The following is a 25107-nucleotide window of genomic DNA, read 5'->3' on the forward strand; positions in this document are numbered from 1 at the left end:
GCCCCCGTGAGTCCTGTGGTCACTGTGTCCTTCGTACCCATGACCACTGACTTGGTGGTGTCCAGGCCTGTCTGCACTGTTCCTTTGGCCATGTTTGCAGCTCCCATGAGTCCTGTGGTCACTGTGTCCTTGGTATTGGTGAGAACATTCTTTGAGGTGTCCAGACTTCCCTTGACAAGACCTTTGGCCACGCCCACTGCTCCCATGACACCTCCAGACACTGCCTCCTTAGTGCCGACAAGGGCAGACTGAGTGGCACCCAGTCCACCCTGGACCATTCCTTTTGCAGCATCCATGATGCCAAACACCCCAGAGGAGAAGGCATTGTTGCTGCTGGTCACACTGAAGCCTCCTGTGTCCTTGTTCCCAGCAGTCTAATAAGGAAAGGCAGAGGTCAGCACCTCACAAAAGTCCCTCTATGCTGTCCACACCTTCTGTGCACCCAGTCCTCTGGGCCCCTAGGACCTCTCTCTGCACCTACCCTGGCCAAACATCCTAGCCTCATCCAGCTGTAGGGTAATGTCTGGGGACCCAGGATCTCACTAAAATGGTTCCCTTCTAGCTGAATATGTGATCATCCAGCACTTAATGAAGCTGAGGCAGGATTGTCTCACGTCTGCCTGGGCTTTGTATAGTAGGAGACCCCATCAGTGACTGCTGTACTTTGACGTAGCTCAGACCGTTGGCAAGGGCCCACAGGGTCAGAGGCTGCCCTCTATTGTCACTTGGTTGCTTGATACAGGGTCTCATGTAGCCAAGGAGGAACTTGCTGGGATGGGCAGCCCCAGCTAGATGCTACTTCCCCCAAGGGACTTTGAGCATACCTGTATACACTAAAGTTGTCCCAACAGGGGAGCCGAAGGCACTGAATGAGTGGAAGCTGGGCCAGCATTGCATCCCACAGTGCCTGCCCACTTGGCCTGAGTGCTCACTGTGGTGTCTGCATTGACCTGGGCTTGAGTCCCCATCTCTTCCCTACCTTTGAGTGATGTAAGGTGCATAAGGTGTCTCCCTTCCCCCAAAGCCTGCCTAGAAAATACACCCATGCCTCCTGGCTGGTACTGCAGCTGGGGGTGGAACTGCATGTATCAAGTCCTAGGATTCATCTTCAGCAGCCCAAAAACCAGGCGTAGAGGCATACACCTGTCAAACCAGCACTTGGGAGGTTGAGGCAGGAGGATCAGTTGCTCAGGGTCAGCCTCAGCTATATAATGAAGTACAGGCCAGCCTGGCACACGAGACCCTGTACCAGATACAAGAAAACCCCATTTCCTTCAAGGTCAGGAGGGTAAATGAAAGCAATTCAATGGATGCTTAATTGTTGCCAAAATGGACAAGCAGGGGATCCTGGCTGCCAGGGTTGTGACTTGATTTGAGTCTACAGGGTGTGGTCCCACCATTGCTGGTCCTCTGAGAACTCTGGTTTGGGTGGTGCTTTGGGGCATAGTCCCTGTACCCCAGGGGCAGGGGAGGGCAAGTGCTGAGCACAGAGCCTTATATAGGATTGCTGAAAGGTCATGCCCATTTCCCAGATGTGAAAACTGAGGCCCAAGGTAGAGAATGTACTGGGAACCCCACCTCATGAAAGGAACTAGAACCTCGCAGACAACACCCAGGTTTTCTGTCCAAGGTCTTCTAACCCAGCTCACCTGTTCAGAAGGTTGGAGCAGCCCTGCTGCACCCCCTGCCATCTGTGAGTTGGTGGACACTACAGAGACAGAGACAGGCAGGGAATGAGGGACAGTCCTCTGGCTAGAGTCTGTTGCTATTGTGCAATTACCAAGACTAGCCCTAAAGGATAGGAATGTCCCAGCCTCTGGCAAGGGACAGCAGGAGCCAGGCCCAGCCTCCCTTCCTGCTCCCTGCCAAGGGTGGCCCTGGCCCATGTGACGCAGGCCCCTGCCACTGTGGGAGGACATTCTGTGCTGGACTCTAGGTGCTGGACACCCTTGGAGCCTGCAATGGGCAAGTGGTGCCACCCTGCCATGGCAGCCCTGCCATGGCCACCAGCTGCTGGTTACATGTGTGGCCTTCAAGGCAGTAGCCTGTTGCAAGCACCCCAGCTGAGTCCCAGAATGCTGTGTGACCCCCAGGGCAGCTGCTGGGCCTCTCTGAGTACCCTTGACAATCTCAGACAAGCACAACATCCAGCCTGGTATCCGGAGGGGCAGAGCAGAGGAGCCATGACGGGGTTTAACTGCCCTGGTATCCAGAGGGGCAGAGCAGAGGGGCCATGACGGGGTTTAACTGCCCTGGTATCCAGAGGGGCAGAGCAGAGGGGCCATGACCGGGTTTAACTGCCCTTTCCCCTGGCTATATCGCCCACTATCTCCACCTCAGTTTCCTTATCTAAGGAGGTCACCAGAATGGCCGCAATTCCTTCCTGGGCAGTTGTTATGCCTGGCCACTCACCTGGAGATGAAGGGACAGGAGTCCCCGAGGGGTCTGCTGCTGTTTGTAGATCCTTTGTGGAGATGGAGCTGTGAGTGTGGGACACCAGGTTCCTGGCAGAGCTGAAGCCAGGCAGGGACCCAAAGAAACTGCTCAGGGTCTGCATGGGGCGAGTGGAGGGTGTGAGTGGACACTGAGTTGCCTTCCCAGGGTCCCTGGCAGGATAGCCCTCTGTTCTCTTACCTTGCCTTTGGATTTGGGGGAACCCCTGGTCCCATCTCCTGAAGCTGACATGATGGCAGCCTGCGGGGCTAGAAAGGGGAAGAAAGTGCTACGTGCTGGAGGGCCCTCCTGTTCCATCCCCACCCTGGTTCCCACCAGCACCCCAGTCACCCACCTGGAAGTGGTAGTCTCTGGGTGACACAGCAGCTGGACTTCCCTGGACCATTCAGGGTTCCTCAGAGCAGGACAGCTGCTGGCAACGTCTGGGCTCCCAGTTCCCAAGCCTTATAGGGTCTGGGAAGGGTGTGGGCCTGACTGGCCCAGGCAGGCGGCCAGAGAACCGGGGGGGGGGGGGTCACATGCCTGCCCGCCCAGGCAGTGTGGACCCAGCCCAGCACCTTTCCCCTGCTCTCCACTGTGGGCCAAGCAGCCTCTGTTTATGGTGCCCGCTGAAGGCCCAGTGACTAACAGGCCAGCCGTGCTCCCCAAGGGACTTCCTGCTCTCTGCCTCTACTTTTCTGAGATGGATGCCTTTCTTACCAGGCACCTCCTCTGGGTCTTAGTTTTCCCATCTAGAGTCATCATCTGGCTTCCTTGCCTCCCTCCTCCCATTCTGCCCAGCTCCCTGGTTCGTAGTGCCGCCTCCATCACTCAGGACCCTCTCTCACCCAGAGCCTTTGCGCAGCTGTGTCCTCTGCCCCAGGTCCTTTGCACAGGCCATACCTCGGCTTGCTACACCTTTCTCTAGATTCCCACACAGCCTCACCTCTGTCATGCTGTTTATATAGTGTGCCCAGGATAGTGCCTGGCACACATAGACACTTAGGAAACATTTGTCTTAATGGGGACAAGTAAAGGTGCGTCAGAGTTTGAAATGAGGTCATATGTGATCAGTAGTCACTCAACAAACACTGCCTTAGCATTCTCTGGGTAGAAACAGGGTCTCCAAGAGAAGAGTGTGTGTCTTGCAGAGGACAGTGACATGTCCCTTTACTGAAAGGGACTTGGGCTGAAGTGTGAGAATCCAACCTTGATGGGCCTGCTGTGTGTGTGTGTCAGGAGGCAGCATCCTGGGCCTGAGGCCCCACAGGCAGGATTCAGACAGCCCCTGAACTCACTGTATGCCAAACAGGCCATCGGTGAAGTGACTGGGCACAGTGACTGTCACTCCAACCCCGGGCTCTGTCCCAAGCTTGTACTCCTGGAACAGAGGGGTGCTAAACTAGGGGAAGAGGTTCCAGGCAGGGGTCTGATGTCCCTGGTTGGTTTCCTTGCAATCTTGGTTATGTTGGGTGACAGTTCTAGAGCAGAAGAAAGTGCTCCCAGCTATCACTCTTGAGGGGTTGGGGTGGGTGAGAGCAGTGCTGCCAGCCCCACCCGCTCCCCACAATTCACAAGCTCCCTGGAGGAGGAGGCATTGGGTCTGCAGGAGGATTGTGCCTGACCCAAGACACTGCTCTGAGCACTAGGGAGTTATGGGGATTCTGGATATCCAGAAATGCCATCTAGACCAGGATCTGGGGAAGCCAGGGGCCGCCCTGACTTCACCATGCTAGACACTGGTTTCCCAACACACTCACTGCCCAGACCTGGGAGTCAGAGCACAGCCAGGAATGTGGTGAGAGGTCAGGAGGACCCCATGGGACCCATCCTGGCCTTTGCCCTGCCTCTCTCTGTCTTCCACAGCCCCTTACAGTGCAGCCAGGGAAGCTGCAGGTCCAGTGAGGAGAGAGAAAAGCCACCCCATGGGGTCCCCCCATTCCTCTGCTGCTCCCAAAAGGTTCTAAGAGCTAATTTATACTACAGTAAGAATGGCTTTGGTTATTCGAACATTAACCTAAGCTACTCCCTGCAGCTCATTAAGAAATGTACCATCCCTGAATGCTGGCTCCATCCCCACACCCTAAAGTCACACCCTGAAAACTCCCAGCACCCAGATTCCAAGACCTGCCTCAGACCACATCAAACATGTTTATTCTGGACCACAAACAGCAAAGCAATTGAGTCTCTGCCACAAACATTTGACTCGGGAAGTTCCAAGCCCCCAGGTAGAGATACTGTGGGCACCAGGTCTTCCTCCCAGCCACTTTCTTTTCCATTTTTTTTTTTTTTTTTTTTTTGAGACAATCTTGATAAGGCAGCTCAAACTGGCCTCAAACTCACAATCCACCTGCCTCAGCCTCTCATGCGTCAACTTTGGGGGTAAGGACAGGATCATAAGGAAGGGAGAGTCTCCTGTGAGGGGTTGAAAATGGCCTGCTGAGGTCTACTTAGACCTCGAAGTCATCCACGGCAGGGAAGGAAGCAGAAGCCCTAGCCTGTGTAGGCGCTGTCGTGACCACCAGGGGGCAGTAAGGACCTCGATGGTCAGAAGTCCAGCTCTGGCATCATTGTGTGCTTGACGTGGCCGCTTTGGGGCTCAGCCTCTTGTCCCCCAGGGTCTGCAGGCTTGGCCTCCCAGGCCCTCTGCTGGGCTGGCCAGTCCATGTGTGCCCAGCGAGGGTCAGGGTCACCCACCACCTCATCCACACAGGTGGCCAGGTTGATCAGGGGCTCCGACCTTTCCACCAGGATGGGTGCAAAGGGCCCCACAAGCCAGGGCAGTGGCATGGCCCGCAGGACCAAATCCAGGAACTCATCCACACAGGCATGTGCCCGGGCCACACTGCCCTGGCCCTCAGCCAGAGCAGTGGGTGCCACATCACCAAGGCAGTGTGCATCAGCAAAGGTGGCCTGTAGAGCATCCACGCTGCGCTGCACCTCAGCCACCTTGGCCTGGGCACCAGGTGGCAGGCCCCGAACACAGCCTGCCAGGGCATCCACTGCACTCTGCAGCTCCAGGGTCAAACTTCGAGACAGAGCCAGTGTCTCCAGCTCCACCTGCAAGGGCAGGCCTCAGTTTCCTTACACCTCTAAAAGGAGCCTTGACCTATCTTAGTTTTCTCATGCATTTAATGGAAGCTTTGGCCTGTCTTAAGTTTCCCCATGAAATCTAATGTGAGGGCCTTGACTTGCTTCAGTTTGGTGTGAGAACACAGTAATTTGACCTAGTTTCTCACCTGAACACCAAACAGGATAGACCTGTGTCATAGTGGGGTGGGGGATGACCTGGTGAGAGCACTTGAGCCTGGGCTTGCAGCACATAAGGTCCCTGTCCCAGGTGCAGGGTGGGTCCTGCCTTCCTCAGGCCCCTTACCTGGCTGTGGCTGCGGCCATTCTCCAGACATTGGCTCCAGTCCCCCAACAGCTCCTGAGCCTTTGGGGGATGACAAGTAGAAGTGGGGCTTGCCCCTCTCTGCATATGCTGGATCTGTGGTATGGGGACACCAGGAGTTAGGCTTGGGGTGAGTGGGCTTAGCCTAACGTGCAGCAGGACTCCAGCAGCCCTTAATGAGTGCAGTCTGAATGCAGCCAGCCCGCCTCTTCTCCCTTCTGCTCCTCTAGATGGTCACTGTCACAGCCCTGTCCACACAGGTCCCTTCTCTGCCTAGTACAGAGTCCTCCCTGCCTCTCCTGCCTGAAGGTGAATGGACATATAGTGTGGAATGTCCATGGGAAAGAACAGTATTCCACCAGGAAAAGGAGGGAAACTAATGACTACACTGCTGTTTGTGGCACAGTGGGTGACAAGACAGGATACACAGCACAGATCGGTTCCCAGGATGCCCCAGTCTCACACCCACAGAGCCAGGATGGGGAGGGGAACTGACTGGAGATGGAATTACTATTGAATGAGGACAAAACCTTGACATGGGGAGGTGATGGGTGGGGGGTGGCTGCACAGCTTCCTGAGTGCTGGGAGGACAGGCCAGGACCACCACGCCCCAGCCACCCATTAGATACTGCAAGATCCTGTTGCCCCACACAGCTGGTAAACATGCAGCTCTGGCCAGTGAACTTTCTCAATAAGCATTTAGTAACCAGACCGTGTGCAAAGTGTGCCCCATCAGCCACAGTGGGCGGGCCATGATGGGATGGGCAGCTGTACAGTAGAAGCTCAATAGGCAGGTGTGAGGAGAGCTGGGGTATGGCTCAGTGCTAAGCACCTTCCCGGGATATGTAAAGTACCCATTGCATCCCACTACTGGGAATTGTTAAAATCTGGAACCTTCTGACACACAGGAAATTAATTAAAGGTCACCTGGGCAAAGGATGTGATAAGGCATAGGCATCTGCAAAGGCCTTGTGGCAGAACAAACTGAGTGGGCATAAAATAGAGTATATGTGTGCTGTGGAATACTATTCAGCCAAGAAAAGTAGGGAGACACTAATACCTGTAGCCACGTGAGTGCAAAAGCACACACTTCAGGCGTGGTAGCCTGGTGGGATGCAGTGGGGGCAGGGAGGGAGGGGGACAGGAGAGGGAAGATGGAGACTGCGTTCACAGGTACCATCTGGTGTCTGCTGGGAAAAGGACTGTCTGGGCAAGGTGAAGGCAGAAACACGTGTGTGGAGCCGGTACGTGTGGAGGGTGGGGGTGTGAGGAGGTGAATGAAGCAGGTGGACTGGGTAAGGGATTTAAAGGCAGAAGCCACTGTTAGCCACCAGGTGGGTGGGAAAGCAGAAGGGGACCCTCTCCCACAAGATGGCCTCAGCTGGGATGGGGACAGAAAATACAAAGGGAGCAGATTGGAGTGAAGGCTGAAATGTGGGAGCTAAGGTGACAGTTCCAGATGGGGGCAGGGATGGGGCTTCTTCCTCCCCTCTGTAGACTCGGAACTCTGGGAGCCCAACCTCCAGCGAGAGCCCCGCCCACATCCCCAGTGAATGGCCCGCCCCCAGCAATAGCCCTGCTCACATCCCCACACCCCTGATCTGCAACAAAGACAGGTTGCTCACCAGCTCCAGGGTTTCCTGCAGCTGGGCCAGCATCTCCTGGGTGCGGTGTTTGCTCTGCCTCAGTTTCCCCAAAGAGTGTTCATAGGCAAGATGGCGGAGGCGTGCGGATAGGGATCCCAGACGCACAAAGTAGCCCTGTTGCTGCCTCTGCTCCTCCACTGAGCCCACTTCTGGGCCTTCGGCCTCAGCAGCCAGGGCCGCTAAGGATGAGAAAGGCAGAGGTTCGGCATGGACACGGCATGCACTTCTGCCACTCATTATCCTGGAGCAGCACCCAGGTTCCCATATATACAACATTGACCCCTTTAACCTCCCCCAAACCCTGTGAAGTGTAGTTGACTTTCGTTAACTTTGTTTTGAAACATGTAGCCTTCAACTCCAATTTTGGAGGTTGGCCTTGAACTCCTGACTGTCCTGTCTCTACCTCTGAGTGCTGGGGTGACAGATGTATGCTGCCACACAGTTTATGGGATGCTGGGGATGGGACCCAGGGCTTTGTGCATGCTAGACAAGGCCTCAGTCCTGGCCCCTATATTGTACAGATGAATTAAACGGGTAGAGTGTATTGGCATCAGGCCGGCAAGGTGACTCGGTGATGACTCAAGCTCAGTGTCATGGTGGAAGGAGAGAACCAGTTCTCAAAGATATCATCTTAAGTCCCTGTGCCTGCTGTGGTGGTTTTTCGAAACAGGGTTTCTCTGTGTAGCTCTGGCTGTCCTGGAACTCACTCTGTAGACGAGGCTGGCCTTGAACTCAGAAATCCGCCTGCCTCTGCCTCCCAAGCGCTGGGATTAAAGGCGTGCACCACCACCGCCCGGCCCAGGTCTGATTCTACCAAATAGCCTCTTAAAAATTAGATCATAGCCAGGCCCAGAGGTGCACACCTATCATTTCAGCACATAAGGAGCTGAGACAGGAGGATGGCCATGAGTTCGGGGTCAGCCTGGCCTACAGAGGGAAACTCAATGAAATTACATGAAATGAATAGACACATCCTCAAGCTTTATTGAGCAGTTTTCAGGGCCACCAGTTTGAGACTGGTTTCTCGTATGCAAAAGCCCCATGTGTCTTTGGGGTTGAGGGTGTCTGACTTTCTAAGGTGCATAATAGAGGGAGAAATCCAACCTGGGTTTGAGTTCCAGGTTTCCCTCTGCTGTGCTGTGCTGTGCTGTGCTGTGCAGCCTTGGGCAAGGCCCAGACCTCTCTGATCAGTACCTAGCTCAGCTTCAGACATGGGCAGGAAGCGGTCCACCAGCTCTTCCGACTTGCCCAGCACCACGTCCATGGCTTGACTTATGGAGCGCTTCACCTCCCCACTCCAACGCCGGCCCCTTCGGGCCAGGTCCACCATGCCAGTGACACTTTTGGCCACTGTATCCTTGGCTGAGGTCACCACCTGCAGAAAGGGGGTTACTCTGGGTGCTGTGGGCTAGTGCTCTGTTTACCCTTAACATAGTCCTTGAACAGAGATCCTGAAGATCTCTGGACCTTTCCTTAGTTCTGTGCTCCAGTTTCCCTTCATTGAACAGGCAGCCCTGAAGCCCTCCCCCTCCAGGCAGTCAGAGCTAATGCCCAACCTACTCGGTCCATCATACATGCCTGATTCCCCCCAAGTTCTCACCCTCCCTCTCTCTTCACCCTAAGGGGTGCCCCAAGGCCTGGTCATCTCTAGTACCATGTCTGATGGCTGCTGTAGGAAGGGCAGCTTCTCTTCCAATTTGTCTAGTCCCCTGCAGGCAAGATCATTCACTGTGGCCACTGAAGAGAGAGGGAGAGCGATGGGCAGGTGTGAAGCTTTCTGACAGGAGGGACATGGCAAAGAAGGTGAGACCACAAGGGACCTGTGGCATTCTACCAGTTGAGCCCAGTTTCTCCCATCCCCTGCTGGGTCCCTCAGTTAACCGGGCTCGGAGTCTTGGGAACAACAGAAAATTTGGGAGCCTACAGGGACCCTCTCCTACAGTCACACAGTCAGCCAAGGGTTTCTTTTCAAGTCAGGTGGGAGCTCTGAGCCAGTGGCCTGACCTTAAGAGACAAGGCTGATCCCCAAAGGTTGGAAGGGGCAGTGGGGGACAGGACCCAAGAAGGGATTTGGGCTCACTGTGTGTGGACTCAGTCCCAGTACCGAACAAACTGAGTATGGTGGTACATCATCCCAGCACTCAGAAGGCGGAGGCAGGAGGATTACTGAGCATTTCAGGCCAATCTGGGCTACAGAGCAAAACCCTGACTCAGAAAATTTTTAAAAAGAGAGGGGTTGGGGAGCACCTGTGAATGGGCCTGGTTCTGGAGATGGTAGAGACAGACCACAGACCAAGATGATGGGGACTGGGGCAGGGACTCAGACTCACACTGGGGCTGCAGGTGCTCCAGCAGTGGCTGTGCGTGGTCCAGGGCACAGGTGGTCACACTGCACACGCAGTGCTCAGCGAGGCGACAGGCAGAGCCCAACAGTGGGTGCCTGTCCTTGGCCGAGTTGTAAGCGCTGGACACGGCAGTGTATGTGGCCTTGACCAGGGGCAAAGCCACCACTCGATTCATCACATTCTGCAGAAAAAGTTCCATCAGGGCACAGCCACGCCCTGATTCCCTCCGCTGGGCCAGGCTGGGGACAGAAAGCAGGTCGCCTACCAGTGGCTGCAGTGTGCAGCACACACACAGAGCAACAGGGCAACATCTGGTCCTCCAGATGAGGCAGGGGTGGGGTGGGGTGGGGTGGGGTGGGGTGGGGTGGGGGGGCGTGTCTGGTTAGGTGACCTACACTCAGGTCTGGAGAGAGACCCGATTGTTTGGGGCCTCAGTTTCACCACAGGTGTAATTGTGAGTGATGTATACCCTAAGTTTGGTGCTATACTGTAGTGACTGTGATGGGTGACACCAGTCACCTGAAGCTATGAGAAGGGATGGGACCATGATCATGCCGGGACCCAGCCATGAACCTTCCTCAGACTCCCCCTTCCCCCCCCCCCCCCCCCGCACTCTTCCTTACCTGCTGGTCCAGTTCCCCCAGGCTGGATCCAGGGTCCTGAGCTGTCTGATCAATGGACATCCTTGGGGGTAGGACACAGAGAGGAAACCCTGAGAGTCAGCCCTGTGGGGTACTGGGGGTCTATCGGCAAAGCATGCACAAGGCCCAGCACATAGAAGGTATATAATGAAAAATCCATGGCTTTGTTGGAGGACAGGTGGGATGAGGATGAGTTTAAATTTCATTATTACCTGCTGTGTGGCACTAGGGTGGTGTCTTCACCTCTCTGGTCCATTTCCAGTAGGGACACACCCTCACACCAGCCCCCGCACACCCCACCCCCGTTGCAGAGGTGGAGGCAGCAGCTGGAGAATCAGATCCCTTTGACGGGCAGGAAAGTGGAGGCAAAGGTTGCACGTGGAGCTCCGAGGTCACCCTCAGCTGTCCACGGTGACAGGGACGCTGACTTCAGGGCTCACGCCCTACGTGTCCCCACCAAGGCCATCCCACTGTCCTCTGCGCCTGGGCCCCGCCCAACTGGGTCCTGGGCCCCGGGCCCACTGGGCCAAGGGTCCCGCCATCTGCTGTGCCTGTGGCTCTGCGCACTCACCCCCCGCCACTTCCACCCCGCCGTGTTTGGGTCAGTGCCATCCCTCCCCACCACCAACCCCGCCCACGCCCGCGCCCACGCCCACGCCCTCACCTGCATGCAGAGCTCAGACCCCAGACCCCGCGGGTATTCCCCCCCCCCCCCCCCCCACGCTCCACCTGAGTCAGCCAGCCGTCCTTATAGCAGGTCTGGGTGGGGCCTCCGCACGCGGGCCAATGAGGCGCCGCCAAGGGTGGGTCGAGCTTCCCCGCCCCCCTAGCCCCCCCAGTAGGCGCCCTGGTTGCCATAGCGACCCAGGGACGCTGAGTCCTGGTCTAGTCGCCATGGCCGACCTCAGACTAGGGCTGAGGCCTTTCTTATTCTTCAGTCTTTTTCGTTTGCTTTGTTTTCAAGGCTTGACCAGAACTCACTATATAGCACAGGATAGCCTCAAAGTAACCACATAGCTAAGGATGATCTTGAACTCACCACTCAGTGGCTAAGACAATAGATGTGTCACACCACACATGGTTCCACGGTGCTGGCATGAACCCAGAGTCGTGGGTGCTCGGCTGGTTCTGCCTCCTGAGGCCCACTCTGGCCTAGTTTCCTTTGTTGTTATTATTATTACATCTATGTGTCCTGGTGTTTTGTTGGCATGTTCCTCTGTCTGTGCACCACAGATGTGTGATATCCGCAGAAGCCAGTAACGTTGACAGACCCCCTGTGACTGGAGCTATCATGTGGATGCTGAGACTTGAACCTCAGCCTGAGCTGTTAAGCCATGAGTGGTCTCTCAGGCCTTCATTTTATTTTTTAATCTGTTGTTTAATCCTGAGAGCTGTTAAGCCTGTCAGCTCTGACCCCATTTTACAGATCAGCAAACTGAGACCCAAGGTTTTTTTGTTTTTTGTTTTGTTTTATTTTTTGTTTTGTTTTGTTTTTCGAGACAGGGTTTCTCTGTATAGCCCTGGCTGTCCTGGAACTCACTCTGTAGACCAGGCTGGCCTGAAACTCAGAAATCTGCCTGCCTCTGCCTCCCAAGTGCTGGGATTAAAGGTGTGCACCACCACCGCCCGGGGGGGGGGCCCAGTTTTAACCTGCTCTCCCCAGCTCCTTCTGCAGGACTGGGGTGGGAAGCCTGGTTTTGCTGAGTCATATGCTTGTCACCCAGAGCCACAAGATGGAGGCAGGAGAATCATGAGCTTAAATCATCCTAGGCTGTATAGCAAATTTGAGGCCAGCTCGGGCAATATGAAACTGTGCCTAAAAGTCCACACCCTGTCTCTCAATGGGCAGAGTCCCTCTGTCTAGGGGGTGGAAAACTAAAGCTGGGCTGTGCCACACGCCTTTAATCCCAGCACTCAGGAGGTAGAAGCAGGAGGATCCCTGAGTTTGAGACCAACCTGGTCTACAGAGCAAGTTCCAGGCCAGCCAGGGCTCCACAGTGGGAAGGATCTAGAGAGCAGGCTCAGTAAGGTGCTTGCCATGTACGCCTTAAGACCTGAGCTTGCTCCAGTGGCTCATGTGTGTGACCTCAGCTCTGGGAGGCAGAGGCAGAGGCAGAGGCAGGAAGATCCTGAGGCTCTCAGCTGGCCAGTCTTAAAACATAAGGCAGAGGGTGGGCGATATGGTTCTGAGGGTGAAGGAGTTTGCTGACAAGCCTGAGGACCCGAGTTTGAATCCCTAGCTACTACATTGTGGACAGCTGGAACTCATGCCTCTAAGTAACCCTCTGACCTCCACAGGCTCACTGTGGTGCGTGTGCACAAAACAAATGTACAACAAAAGGGTACTGCACAAACACCGAGCTGTTCAGTCAGCCTAGGAGCTGTTTTATTTACTGCCTTGGTGACCCCTGAAACAGATGAGTCAAAGCCAGATAAACACATGATGGCCTGGGGTCGGGCACAGGAAGAGGGAGAGGTGGAAGAGTAGGGGCGAGGGTAGAGGAGCCGGAGAGGGAGTCAGAGAATAGTATTCCTGGCTGAGGGAATGGGGAATGGCAGATGCTGGGAATCTGAACGCTGACATGGGACCAGATTGGCTCACTGGTGAGCGCGGGGGGGGGGGGTGTCCTTGGCCCGCACCCCAGTAGCCATCCTCAAAGGGACCCCAGCTCTGCCACGTCCAGCAGCCGCCGTCCCCTCATGGCCTCGGGCCCCGCACAGCGCGTGTCGTTCTGTGAGAACATCTTGTGTCGGTTGGCGTCCAGCCAGCGGCACAGGTCCACCAGGTCCTTGTCACAGACCCAGGGGTTGTGGGAGACGTCGAAGCCGTCCTGCATGTCGCGGGTCGGCCTTCCCAGGAACGCCCACAGGCCCGGGGGCGTGCTGGACAGAGAGTTATTGGACAGATCCAACATATCCAGCTGCTTTAGGCCCCGGAAGGAGCCGGCCGCCACCTCGGCCAACTGGTTGTCATTCAGGAACAGGACGCGCAGGAACGGTTGGGGCGCAAGCAGGCCATCCCCCAGCCTCCGCAGCCGGTTCCCTTCTAGGTGCAGGCGCTGCAGCCGCCTTGGGCCCCGCAGGAGTCCCTCGGGCAGCGACTCCAGCAGGTTGTGCCCAAGGTCGAGGGTGTGCAGGGCGCCGAGGCTGGCGAGGAGCCCGGCGGGCAGAGAGCGCAGCTGGTTCTCCGCTAGGTCCAAGTGGCCCAGAGCGTCCAGGCCCTGAAGCCATCGCGAGCTCACCGCCCGCAGCTGGTTCTCTCTCAGGACCAGGGTGCTCAGGGCGGCCGAGGTGCGGAACAACCCGGGAGGCAGGCTGCGGAGAGCATTGCGGGTCAGATCCAGGACACGCAGCTGGGGCACGGGCGCCAGCAGCTCGGGGGACAGCGCCTGCAGGCGGTTGCTGGAGAGGTGCAGCTCCCGCAGACTCGGACACCCTTGCAGGGCGGCGGCGGGCAGCTGCGTCAAATTGGAGAATTCCACCGACAGATGGACAGTGTCGGCCGGGAGGGAACTTGGAAACTCAGTGGGACCATGGCAGGAGACGGTGCTGCCCTCAGCTGACTGCAGTATCAGGCATTCCTTGAGGCTGGACACCCTGCCCAAGAGGGCGAGGAGGAACAGGGTTCTGGGAAGGCAGATGTTGAGACCCTGGAAGCTGAGGTTAGTGAACCATGGTAAAAATGTATCCCCTTCTTCCCATCCCCGCGGCCACCACCCTGGACTGTACCCACTGAGTCCTTCCTCACCAGGACTGGAACAATATGATCCTCGTGGTTTGTTTCCTGAGTCTATTTTTGTCTCCTTAGCTGGGTAGGTGGGTGGCAGAGCCAGTGAGCTCCTATTCATTCCACAAAGCACATTATACCCTGGGATTCACTCTCACCTGCTGCCTCTCCTAGCTTCCAGGAGCAGCCTCTGATCCAAGCAAATCTTTTACCTCTATGACTCTTAACTTCCTGGATCTGATCCCCTACACACTTCCTCCCCTACTACCAGCTCTGACAGGTTACAGTTATGAATTATTCCCTGTCCGGGTACCTGGTTCCTTCTAACCTGGTCTGTACCTGGGTCTACCCCCATCCCCCTAGTTATGTGTTCAGAAGGGAGAGTCGGTGGACTCCTGTTTGTTCTGCAAAGCCCTAGCCATATTGCTTTCATTAGCCCTTTCCTGCCCTCCTCAGGAGAGCAGAAGCTTCCAAACTGAGCTTATCCTTTCTTTGTCCAGCTCTCATATGGGTTGTGTGGTCACCGCTGGTTGTTCAGGGAGAACTCATGGTCCAGTGAATAAGAGTTCCTCTGTACACATATCTGGTCTCTGCAATAGCCCTCAGAGCTGGGCTGTCTGGTGCTTCCTATTGCAGTGGGTATGACCAAGGCCTCAAGCCTGGGGGGCCTTGGGTACCCTCTCCCATTCCTGCTCAAGGGGCCTTTGGCAGTCTGTCTGGGAGTAAGGCTGCAGGCCAGAATCCGTGCATTCCTCAGTGGGTCAGACTAATGTCCCCATGGCTGTGTTTGGCCTGGTGCCAGGTCTGCCCAGAACTCATCAGGTAGAGACCTACCTCCCTTGATGCTGCCAAGAGACCATGGCTGCTCCTCCGTGTCTGTCCTCAAGACCCCAGGAAGGTGGCTTTAAATAGTCCCCACCCCAACTCTGCTCTGAGGCAAAGCAGGAAGAGCCTGGGGACAGGTCAACATTGCTCCATCCCTTCCTGGCAGTGGCTGTGGCTTCCTGCCCACCCTTTCCCAGACTTTCTGCAGCTTTTACTTCCTAGTTAGGGGTGGGTAGGGGTTGTCCCACCCAGTGTCTCCTGGCCTGAGTCCTTACCTCTCCCACCAGGATTTAGAGACTGAGCTTGCAATGAGAGCAGGAACCTGGCTGCTCTTTGAGCAGGAGATAGGAAATGTGTTGGAAAAATCTCTGGTCTTGAATACCTGATGGGTTGTTTGCTTTTTATGCTCAAGTAGCTTTCCTACTGAACAAGGAGCAATGCCTGGTTCTGGATTTGAAGTCTTCCACAAGGAACCAAAACAGGTCTGGCTTAGGTTCTCTGGGACTCAGTTTCCCCACTTACACAGCTGAACTTGATCATCAAGAGATTCTTTGGTGATTCCATCTACCTGAAGTGTAGTAGGTGCATATGTCTGTTGTGGAGACACACTGTGGTACCTCACATGTCATCTCATAGCAGCACAGGATTGGAGTATGGAGGCTGGAGAATCACTAATACTTTGACACCAGACTGGGCTACATATTGAGACTGTCCAACAACAAAAACCACAATAGCAAAAGGCATTTCAAGGCTCTGAATTTGCCTTTGAGGACACCTTTGGCTGTATCTATGTGCGATGTGCACACATGTGCACACACACTTGCACAGGCTATAGGTTGATTCTGGGTATCTTCCTCAATGGTTCTCCAGTGTTCACTGAGCCAGGTCCTCTCATTGACTGGGCTAGGCTAACTTGAAAGAGGCCAGCGACCTTCCTGTCTCTGCTTTCCAGTGCTAACATTACAAGCATGCACCACACACCTGGCTAAGGGATTTGAACTCAGGTCTTCTTGCTTGCACAGGAAGTGTTTTATGCACTGAGCCATTTCCCCTGCACCCAGCTAGTTCCTCCTTGTTGGCATCTCATCTTAAAGTTTTCCAGGTCTTCACACCTTGATACGACCTCTCCTCCCAGTCTAGGGTTCTAAGAGGTTAAACCCCCATTTGCCTGTGAATGTGACTAAGGGCAGGATTTGTTCCCCAAGTATTCCCAATCACCCCAGGAAACAACTGACTCAGAGTCAAGGGGGCCGGTGGATGTAAACAGAGTTTTATTGATGGGGATAGGACTGGGGAGGGTCCTGAACTCAGCTGGCCACGTGGCATGCATGGTCAGCTGGTGGTCAAAGGGGATGTCACAAGTGGGGACGGGTGGCATGGGCCTCTCTGACCACCCCAGGGTTGTATTTACAGGGGCGTCTGCCCACCTCCACCCTCCCAAAACCCCCACAAGCCCTTTAGAAGCAGGTTCCCCCATCTCCCAGCCTGGACCCCCAGGTCCCCTCTGCAGGAGCAGGATTTGAACTCCAAACCGGCACCTCGAAGGCCCCATCCCCTGGGCTTCTTTTCAGAAGTCCCAACATTGGCTCAGCCAATGCCAGGGTCTCTGAGGGTGCCACCACCCACATTCTGAGTCTCACAAGCACGCACCCATGGTGGCCCTGTCACACACACACACACACACACACACGCACGCACACGCACACGCACACGCACACACTTCTGTCCTGGGCTATTGCACACAAACAGGCCATGCACACGGACACACACCCGCACACGCAGGGGCCCAGGAGCGGGGAGGGGGTCCCTTCTACAGAGGATGTGTTGAGGCGGGAAGGCTCATGTCTGCAGCTCTGCCTCCCCTCACCCCAAGTCCTCACCCCCCACCCCGGCCGCCACCCCAAGTAAGAATGGGGCTGTGCAATTTCTTAGAAAAAAAAAAACTCAAACAAAAATCAAAGTCTATGCGCAGGTAAAAGGTCAGCCTCCTCCCGCCCACCCCGGGGCTTCATGTCCTGCATCCTCCGGGATGGAGGGGGTTCTTGTGCTTCCCTGGGGCGAGGGGATCCCCACGCGCGTAGATGAGGAACAAACGCGCCCCACTCGGAGCCAGTAGGGCTCGGTGACCTGGGTGGGCGCCCGGGTCGCTGTGGTTGGCACCGTCGAGGCATCCGCCTGGCCTAGGGTACCGGGGGTGCAGTCCGCTCGCCCGTCCCGCAGGGCAGCAAGTGTGTAGAGTCCGCGGGTGGGTGGCGACGAGGACGATGGCCCCCGGGCCGAGCCTCGCCACTGTTGAATGTGTGTGTGCGCCGCAGAGCGGCTGTGGGAGGCCCGTGGGGACCTGGCCTCCGCAGGCTGCTGGTTGCAGGTGGGCTCCAAGGCCCGGGCAGGCCGTCGCCCACCGAAGGGTCCAAGGGGCCCGTGGGTGCGGACACCACCCGCCGGCGGTCCGGGCTGGCGTGGGGCGTGAGCGGGAAGTCGCCTGGGTGAGAGGCCCGGCAGGATCTGGGGGCGCAGAGGCGAGATTCCGGGCCCTGCTCGGCCGGCACCGGGGGCTGCTCGGGGGCGCGGGCGGGCGCCAGTAGGAGCAAGGAGGTGGAGGCTGAGGCGGACAGCAGCGCGTGGCTGTGGTCCCAGGCTCGCGGCCCCAGGGCGTGGGTGTGTGGGTGTGTCGTGGGCAGGCGTTTCTGGGGTAGAGGCGTCTGCTCTGGGGTGGGCAGCAGCCCCGAGTCCAGGTCGTGAGGGCCACCATGGAGCAGTGCCGCCTTTGTCCAGCCATTCTGCATGAGCGGGGCCAGCAGGGCCTCCGGGGGACCTCCGGGACCGCCGCCGGCTCCTCCACGACCCCCGGGCCCGGTCCCCCTGCGCTCGCCTAGTCGGCTCACGCTCAGAACTGCCTCGCTGCCGCCGTGCGCCAGGATGGCCTCCTTGTCCTTGCGCCGGGCCAGCTCTCGCCGCTCGCGGAGACCCACGAACCAGCCCACGCTGAAGCCGGACACTACGGCACCCACAACAAACGCGGCCACTGAGGACGTCACCAGCAGGTTCACCGACACCAGCCCTGCGCGGTCATCTGAGAGGCTGGCGCGTAAGAGTCCTGGGGACAGATGGGGAGAAAGTGGCTGTGCATTCCCGCCTTGGAAACCAGTCTGATTGGTGCTAGAGAGCCACGCTCCATTCTAGGCGGGGTTCCATCCAAGACCACGCCCCATGCCTCTCACAAGGGGATTCTAGGCAAAGACTCTATGCCTGAGCCATGACCCTTTGTGTATGTGTGTGTGTGTGTGTGTGTGTGTGCGTGTGTGCGTGTGTGTGTGTTTCTGGAATAATTATCTTTCACCTCCCTATTAGGTGGGTCTCATTTTCGCTCTTCATTGTAGCAGCCACCAGAGGGCGACCGTGAGCACTGGGTGAGCTCACAGCTTTCCATGGCTCCCACCTAACTAAGGAAGTCGCCCTCCCTCCATCCCCAGGACTGAGTGTCCATCTCTGGCTTGTGTCACAGCACACAGGGGAGTCCCTTTCTCAGCTTACCAGTGCAGTCACCTAAGCCAGAGGTGCTGGCCCCGGACACATCTTGCTCAAACGTGGCACTGAGGTGGGGAGAAGGGGACAGAAGTAGACTCAACACAGAGGTCTTTATACCCAGTCTGGCACAGAGAAGGGAACACGGACCATGGGTTGTTAGATAAGCCCCACACGTCCCCTTCCTCATACCTGGTTCCTGGTCTGAGGAAGATGCAGGAGCCATCAGGGGCCCACCCGCAGTATGGATCCTGGCTGCCAATACAGTTCCTAGGACAGAACAGTAACAACCAACTACTCAGGGGACCTGGGCCATGTAGCTTCTAGTCACACTGCAGCTGTGGCCGACTCACAGTGAGTGTTGGAGGCCCAAGATACTTTCTCTCCAATTTTTACACAAGAAAATGGCTGCTCAGCTCTGAAGCGTTGTCAGGAGGCTGGGTTGGAATCTGAGCCTACATAGTCCATTCTCCCTGAGGCAGCCACCCAGCCTCCCCATTGCTCCTCCAATACAGGCTGCATCCTGCCCCAGGGCCTTTGCATAGCTGTGATCTCTGCCTTTGATTGCCTCTGGTGAAGCAAAGCTTTTCAACAACACATGGTGGACTTGCCTCCCCGACCCTTCACCAGCTTTGTGGGGTGCTGGCACTCACTTCATGCACCCCGAGTACAGCTGGCAACGGGCAACAGGAACTCGAACCACACAGCGGGGGAAGGCTGCCAGCAGGCCACCTGAGGCTGCATCCAGCTCCAGGCTCAGAAGTCGCTGCCCCCACTCACCAGCACTGCTAGGTCGTCCACACCTAAGCGCACAGGGTGAGAGTGAGGCTCATGTGCCCACCCTCTTGTTCAGCCAGCCACTTCTACCTCCCTGCTTATCACCAGACCTGTCTGGCCGGTAGGTCTCAAACTCCTCCAGAAAGATGCTGGGCCCCATGGTCCCTGAGACACTGGTGTTGGGCTTCACAAGGAATTTGAGGACTGTGCCAACCTCGGAGCCAAGGAAGACTATTGTTTGATTGCCCCATGGACCCGCACCCACATCCACAGCCACTCGGGTCAGCTGGTGCCTGGAACACAAGATGGACTTGGAGGTCAGGTTGATCTTGAAGCTTCCTCAGGCCTCCCAGCCCAAGTGTCAAACATCCCTTGACCTGTGGGGTACAGAAATAGTTAAACAAGTACACACCAACAGGTATACACTGATGTACTGAAGTGGAAAGGCCATGCTATGTCCCTTTGCGAGGGCTGTGATCCCTGCTCCCTATCCCAGCTTCTTTCCATGAGCTACCCTTGTCCAGCATACCCCACAGTAAATGAAGGTTCTTGATTGAGAACCATTACCCTCACCATGAAGGACTGGGACACCCCCCTCCCTAGCACTGACCGCATCAGGGTTCTCACGATCCACGGCGAGTGGCCCAGGGAGGGTACTGCCTCGTCCATCAGTGGGTGGGTCTTTACAAAGTTGAGGATCTCATCAGGGAGGGCATTGGATGCGTTGTACTGCATGCCAGGTGCTGCACAGCACCCGGGCCTGGAGGAAGATAAGGAGAGTCAGGAGGATGCTAAGACCCCACAATGAAGCCCTGACTCACTGGGGCATCTTGGGACCCAGTTTGAATAGATCCCCACCCATAGGGTTTCCATGACCTGACTCGCTGTAGCCTCAGGACCTCTATACATTCTCATCTGATTTGTCTGGGCCTCACAGAGGCCATGCCCTCTACTCCAGGGTCGTTGCACACACTTCTGTCCTCTGCTCAGCTTATCCCTCAACAAATGAAGATCACTGACTGCCTGGCCCTTCATGGTGGCCTCCTAGTGTCTTCCTCCACAGCTTTTCTGTCTCCCTCTACTGTCTCCTGATCCAACACTGGACTGCCCTCCCCCAAACCAGCCACTTGTAGGAGCAGGACACTCCTTGGTTACGCTGTAAAGATGGAAGTCACTGTCACCTGGGCCGTGGCACTTGGTCTTCAGGCACTGGTGTCCAGATTGACTCAGGTGACTTCTGCTCCCGGAAGCGACCTTCAAACACAGCAGCCACTTGGTTCATGTCAAAGGCGCAGACAGCTGAGCCAGGGATGCTGTGGAGGGCGACACAGGCTGAGCTGGGCGGGGGTGGTGCCATCTTTGGGTCCCCTGCTCTTTCTCTCATCTGAGCAACACAAGCCATTCTAGAGCCAGAACATCCCCAGGTTAGATCACTGTGCAGCTTCCCTAGACCCTCTGCCCTGGGTCTCTGCATGGACTCAGCTCCCACTGAGTATTTAGTCAGTTCCTGAATATTTAATGCCCAGAGGCCACGCTTGCTGACCCTAATTTGTCTATGGGTCCCTCATGCTCTCAGACCCAAGTCTAGGCCCTGTGCCACCATGCAGTCTTCCATAATTCTAACACATTCCTTGATTCCATTGACCGCCTCCACACCTGCCACATAAGCCTCCTTCCTCTGACCAGCACAGAGGCTTGGAACCTTCACATGCCCTCTGCCCTCTTCCACACCCCAGTGTCCCTCCTTCAGGAACCCTTTCCTGCCATGTCCTGCAGGACACACTGTCCAGGTGTCTCTTTCATTCTTTGGCCCCAGATTGGCATGGAGGTCTCCTGGGACCAATGATGCCCAACACAGGACACAAAGAATATTTGCTGGCTGAACGTGCAAACACTGGGATTCTGGCCAGCAAACGCCCCCGTGGGCACCTGCCAGCAAGGGCTGACCTGTTGCTAGGGGTTGAGAAGACAGCGAGGATCACCGGACGACCGCCCAGGCTCACCACACCAGTCACAGCCTGCAGCACATTGAAGTAGAAGTGTGAGTCCCCAGGCACTGAGCAGTTGAGCCGGGCCTTCAGGAAGGAAGTCCACTGCTTCTCCAGCACACGTGGGGAGCCACCCACATCATTCTTGCACACACGGGCCACGCGGGACACCACCACCTGGACAAGCAGCAGGCACAGGGAACACCCTGAGTTAGCATGAAGTTACCATGCCAGGCAAGAGAACTTCTCTCACAAAGCACTAAGGGAGACCTGCTATCCACAGCATTCTGGATGTCAGGCAGCAAGGATGGGGTGGCACAGGGGACAGTGCAAAACAAATGTGTTGAAGGATGGATCAGTGAGTGCATGAGTTTCTGGTTGTATGGATGGATTTATGAATGGATGGGCAGGTGGATGAGTTTCTGGATGGATGGATGGATAGATGGATGGATGAGTGGATGGATGAGTAGATGGATGGATGGATGGATGGATGGATGCGTAGATGGATGGATGGATGGGTGGATGGATGGATGGATGAGTAGATGGATGGATGGATGAGTGGATGGATGAGTGGATGGGTGGATGGATGAGTGGATGGGTGGATGAGTGGATAGATGGATGGATGGATGGATGAGTGTATGGATGAGTAGATGGATGGATGGATGGATTTATGAATGGATGGGCAGGTGGTTGAGTTTCTGGATGGATGGATGGATGAGTGGATGGATGAATAGATGGATGGATGGGTGGGTGGATGGATGGATGGATGAGTGGATGGGTGGATGGATGAGTAGATGGATGGATGGATGGATGGATGGATGGATGAATGGATAGATGGATGGATGGATGGATGGGTGGATGGATGAGTAGATGGATGGATGGATGGATGGATGAGTAGATGGATGGATGGATGAGTAGATGGATGGATGGATGGATGGATTTATGAATGGATGGGCAGGTGGATGAGTTTCTGGATGGATGGATGGATGAGTGGATGGATGAGTAGATGGATGGATGGATGGGTGGATGGATGGATGGATGGATTTATGAATGGATGGGTGGGTGGATGAGTTTCTGGATGAATGGATAGATGGATGGATAGATGGCTGGGTGGATGGATGGATAGGTAGGTGGGTGGACTGTGGTTAGACTCAGGTTAATGGTTCTGGGAAGGGCTGAAGAATAAATACTTGGGTCATGTGTCAGTGAGACAGTGTGGAGGGATGGATGATGGACAGGAACTGTGGGGCCACATGACATCAGTGTGTCCAATATTGTTCTCTACAAAGCCTTCAAGCTCCTAAATCCCTCCTTAAATGTCTTTTAGCCCCATAGACTGGTCCTCACTGGAGGGGACACTATGTGAAGACTGGTTCCTTTGACCCAGGTGAAGTTCATGGGTTAGACCTTCTGTCCACCTTCCTTGTCTGAGCTTCTCTGCTAATGCCCTGTGCCCAAGCATCAGAGGTTGCAGTGTAACCTTTTCCAGATAGTTAAACTCCATGGCGATCTCCCGGAAGAAGAAGTAGACGTGGCTTCCCCACTCCACCGCATGCACAAAGTATGGCTCTGTTGAAAGAAGGTGTTAGGATACAACCTTACTCATCATGAAGGGATCTCTGGGGCTCTGAACATCACCAGAGCATACTGTGAGCTGTGCCTTTTACTGGGAAGAGACTTAGAGTGGTCTCTTAGCCAAAATGAACTAAGCTCATTTTGGCTTTTGGGGGTGGAGTGTGAGTGGGGTCATAAGTTAAAAAAAAACATCACCGGGTGGTGGCGGCGCATGCCTTTAATCCCAGCACTTGGGAGGCAGAGGCAGGCGGATTTCTAAGTTCGAGGTCAGCCTGGTCTACAGAGTGAGTTCCAGGACAGCCAGGGCTACACAGAGAAACCCTGTCTCAAAAAAACCAAAAAAAAAAAAAATCACCATGTCCACCATTGCAATGCAGTCATCATGCCATTTTGCAACACTCCTCCCTATTTGGTGGAGAGTTCCACTTTAGGTGCTGCAGCCACCAGCTACCAGCAGGCTCCACTTTACACCAGTTAGTCCCATCGAGTTTCATCTTTTAAAAGACCAGGAGATTCCAAAAACAAGATTCCAGCCTCTTTTCTCCTGATCTCTGGAATTCGTATTTTGCTGGGGGTGTCAGGTAAATGTCACCTCTACGAGAGTCTCACCTTTAAACCACTTAGAGTCATGCTTTACTGTGCGCAGTGTGGGCCGGTCCCCAAGGCTGCGGTAGATAACAGCATCGATGGCTAGGAAGTCAGTCACCGTGGCTGTGAAGAGCATCCCATCTGGACATTGGAAGGGGTGTGAGGGAAGCAGATTGGGATTAGACTGGGAAGGCCCAGAGAGAAGCCAGGCATAGTAGCACAGGCCTGAATCCCAGCATTCAGGAGCCCAAGGTGGTGGAACTCTGAGTTTGAGGCCAGCCTGGTCTACAGACTGAGTTCCTGGACAGTTAGGGCTACACAGAGAAACCCTGTCTCAGAAAATCATAATAACAACAACAACAGTAATAGAAGGTCCAAACAACAACAACAACAAACAACAACAACAACAACAACAACAATCCTAATGAAAGACCAGAGGGGGCAGGAGCAAAACTGAGAACCTCAGCCTAGTGTGGACTGTCAACAGGCTGAGCCTGGATCCCACCATGATCCTATGGCTGAATGAGCCTGAATCCCAGGCTGAGTCTTCATACAGGATGAGACTAAATCCAATTGAACCTTGATCCCAGGCTAAATTCCTTCTTCCAGCCCAGCCACCATTCTGACCCTGACCTTGACCCTGACCATGTCCCCTTAGATTCTGCCCATTGCCCGGCTGCCTCTGAGTGGCCAGGATTTTAGGAAGTGCCTATCTTGGGAGTGGACACATCAGCAGCAGCAATCACTCACCTGAGAAGAGGGCCACATTGGCGTGCTTGGGGTCATAGGGGCAGCGGGCCATACCGCTGATGCTGTCCCCAAGAAGCTGCAGCGTGTCCATCTGCAGGGAGGACAGAATCTAAGCAATAGATCTCCTCACTCTGCCTGGAAGCTCTGGGGTTCCCCAGCCCCCCACTCCAGGCAGAACCCTAGCGTCACACAGCATTACTGTGTCATTCTAGCCAGGCAATTAACTTTTCTGGACCTCAGTTTCCTGGTCTGTGAATGGGCCCGAATATATGGTAGTTAGTCTCGAAAGAAAAGGGGGACAAGCCTGACAAGCCTAGCATAGGGATGTGCACGGCTGGGAGGAAACACAGGGTGGATGGAGGATGGAGCAGATCTCGGAAGGGCTGAGACTCACACTGTAATTGGCACAGATGGGATTGAACGCGTTGGAGCCGCACACGAAGAGCGTGGACTCATCACGAAGCAGGAGCACCTTGACAAAGTTCCGACACTCACCCTGGAGTGGGGAAGAAGAGAGGACGTGCAGAGGGCGGTCCCTAGCACGTGGTTCAGGCGGAGGACGTGCAGAGGGCGGTCCCTAGCACGTGGCTCAGGCGGAGGAAGTGCAGAGGGCGGTCCCTAGCACGTGGCTCAGGCAGTGGGGAAGAAGAGAAGAAGTGCAGAGGGCGGTCCCTAACACGTGGCTCAGGCTGGAAGCTCAGTCAAAGCAGACCCAAGGCTATTCTCACTGGATGAAGGAGGTTGGGTATGGCCTGGGTAGATTGGGTGTGGCAACTGTGACAACTGAGGCACCTGTCTTGAGCATAACAATAACAGGTTGGAGCTCCTCCTCTGAGATGCAAAGAATCACCCTAAGGCTGCAGGGAAGTTTGAGGCCCAACTAGGAACATGGC

The 25107-nt window shown here is 55.5% G+C and overlaps 4 protein-coding genes across 12 annotated transcripts in view; all 4 read right to left on the bottom strand.

The window, feature by feature from the left end:
- Plin4 (perilipin 4) overlaps positions 1-2917 on the bottom strand; it is an 8787-nt gene extending 5870 nt beyond the window's left edge. For both annotated transcript variants that reach the window (XM_031348689.1, XM_031348688.1), the window contains exons 1-5: positions 2789-2917; positions 2635-2702; positions 2413-2551; positions 1650-1708; positions 30-374 (exon numbers count right to left, since the gene is read on the bottom strand). In XM_031348689.1, coding sequence (XP_031204549.1) covers positions 30-374; positions 1650-1708; positions 2413-2551; positions 2635-2685 — 594 coding nt within the window. In that variant the 5' untranslated portion in view covers positions 2686-2702; positions 2789-2917. The remainder of the gene's footprint in view (positions 1-29; positions 375-1649; positions 1709-2412; positions 2552-2634; positions 2703-2788) is intronic.
- A 1648-nt stretch (positions 2918-4565) lies between these two features.
- On the bottom strand, positions 4566-11203 carry Plin5 (perilipin 5). Of its 5 annotated transcripts, none has more exons than XM_031348700.1 (9): positions 11189-11203; positions 10672-10801; positions 10442-10502; positions 9804-9999; positions 9128-9210; positions 8578-8848; positions 7453-7652; positions 5810-5923; positions 4566-5493 (listed from the first exon to the last, which is right to left on the bottom strand). In XM_031348700.1, exons 2-9 carry the CDS (start codon positions 10713-10715, stop codon positions 4981-4983), a joined length of 1482 nt encoding a protein of 493 aa, XP_031204560.1. In that variant the 5' UTR covers positions 10716-10801; positions 11189-11203; the 3' UTR covers positions 4566-4980. The 5 variants fall into 5 exon arrangements, with proteins under 5 accessions (XP_031204560.1, XP_031204558.1, XP_031204561.1 ...); XM_031348698.1 differs by lacking the exon at positions 11189-11203 and adding an exon at positions 11124-11166; XM_031348701.1 differs by lacking the exon at positions 11189-11203 and having other exon boundaries at positions 8668-8848; positions 10672-11017.
- Positions 11204-12819: 1616 nt separating this feature from the next.
- Positions 12820-15141, bottom strand: Lrg1 (leucine rich alpha-2-glycoprotein 1). The gene is made up of 2 exons (XM_031348708.1): positions 15021-15141; positions 12820-14116 (listed from the first exon to the last, which is right to left on the bottom strand). Exons 1-2 carry the CDS (start codon positions 15044-15046, stop codon positions 13114-13116), a joined length of 1029 nt encoding a protein of 342 aa, XP_031204568.1. The 5' UTR covers positions 15047-15141; the 3' UTR covers positions 12820-13113.
- A 1119-nt stretch (positions 15142-16260) lies between these two features.
- The window catches only part of Sema6b (semaphorin 6B), a 17583-nt gene continuing 8736 nt past the window's right edge, over positions 16261-25107 (bottom strand). For 2 of the 4 annotated variants that reach the window (XM_031348667.1, XM_031348666.1), the window contains exons 6-17: positions 24609-24710; positions 24215-24305; positions 23486-23605; positions 22782-22870; positions 21261-21478; positions 20495-20626; positions 19924-20073; positions 19424-19606; positions 19190-19339; positions 18729-18806; positions 18546-18604; positions 16261-18108 (exon numbers count right to left, since the gene is read on the bottom strand). In XM_031348667.1, the coding sequence (XP_031204527.1) occupies positions 17192-18108; positions 18546-18604; positions 18729-18806; positions 19190-19339; positions 19424-19606; positions 19924-20073; positions 20495-20626; positions 21261-21478; positions 22782-22870; positions 23486-23605; positions 24215-24305; positions 24609-24710 (2289 nt within the window). In that variant the 3' untranslated portion in view covers positions 16261-17191. Of the gene's footprint in view, positions 18109-18545; positions 18605-18728; positions 18807-19189; positions 19340-19423; positions 19607-19923; positions 20074-20494; positions 20717-21260; positions 21479-22781; positions 22871-23485; positions 23606-24214; positions 24306-24608; positions 24711-25107 lie in introns of all 4 variants that reach the window. The other 2 variants (XM_031348665.1, XM_031348664.1) reach the window with 1 other exon arrangement.

Source organism: Mastomys coucha, unplaced genomic scaffold, assembly GCF_008632895.1.
Source record: "Mastomys coucha isolate ucsf_1 unplaced genomic scaffold, UCSF_Mcou_1 pScaffold3, whole genome shotgun sequence".
Classification (NCBI taxonomy): domain Eukaryota; kingdom Metazoa; phylum Chordata; class Mammalia; order Rodentia; family Muridae; genus Mastomys; species Mastomys coucha.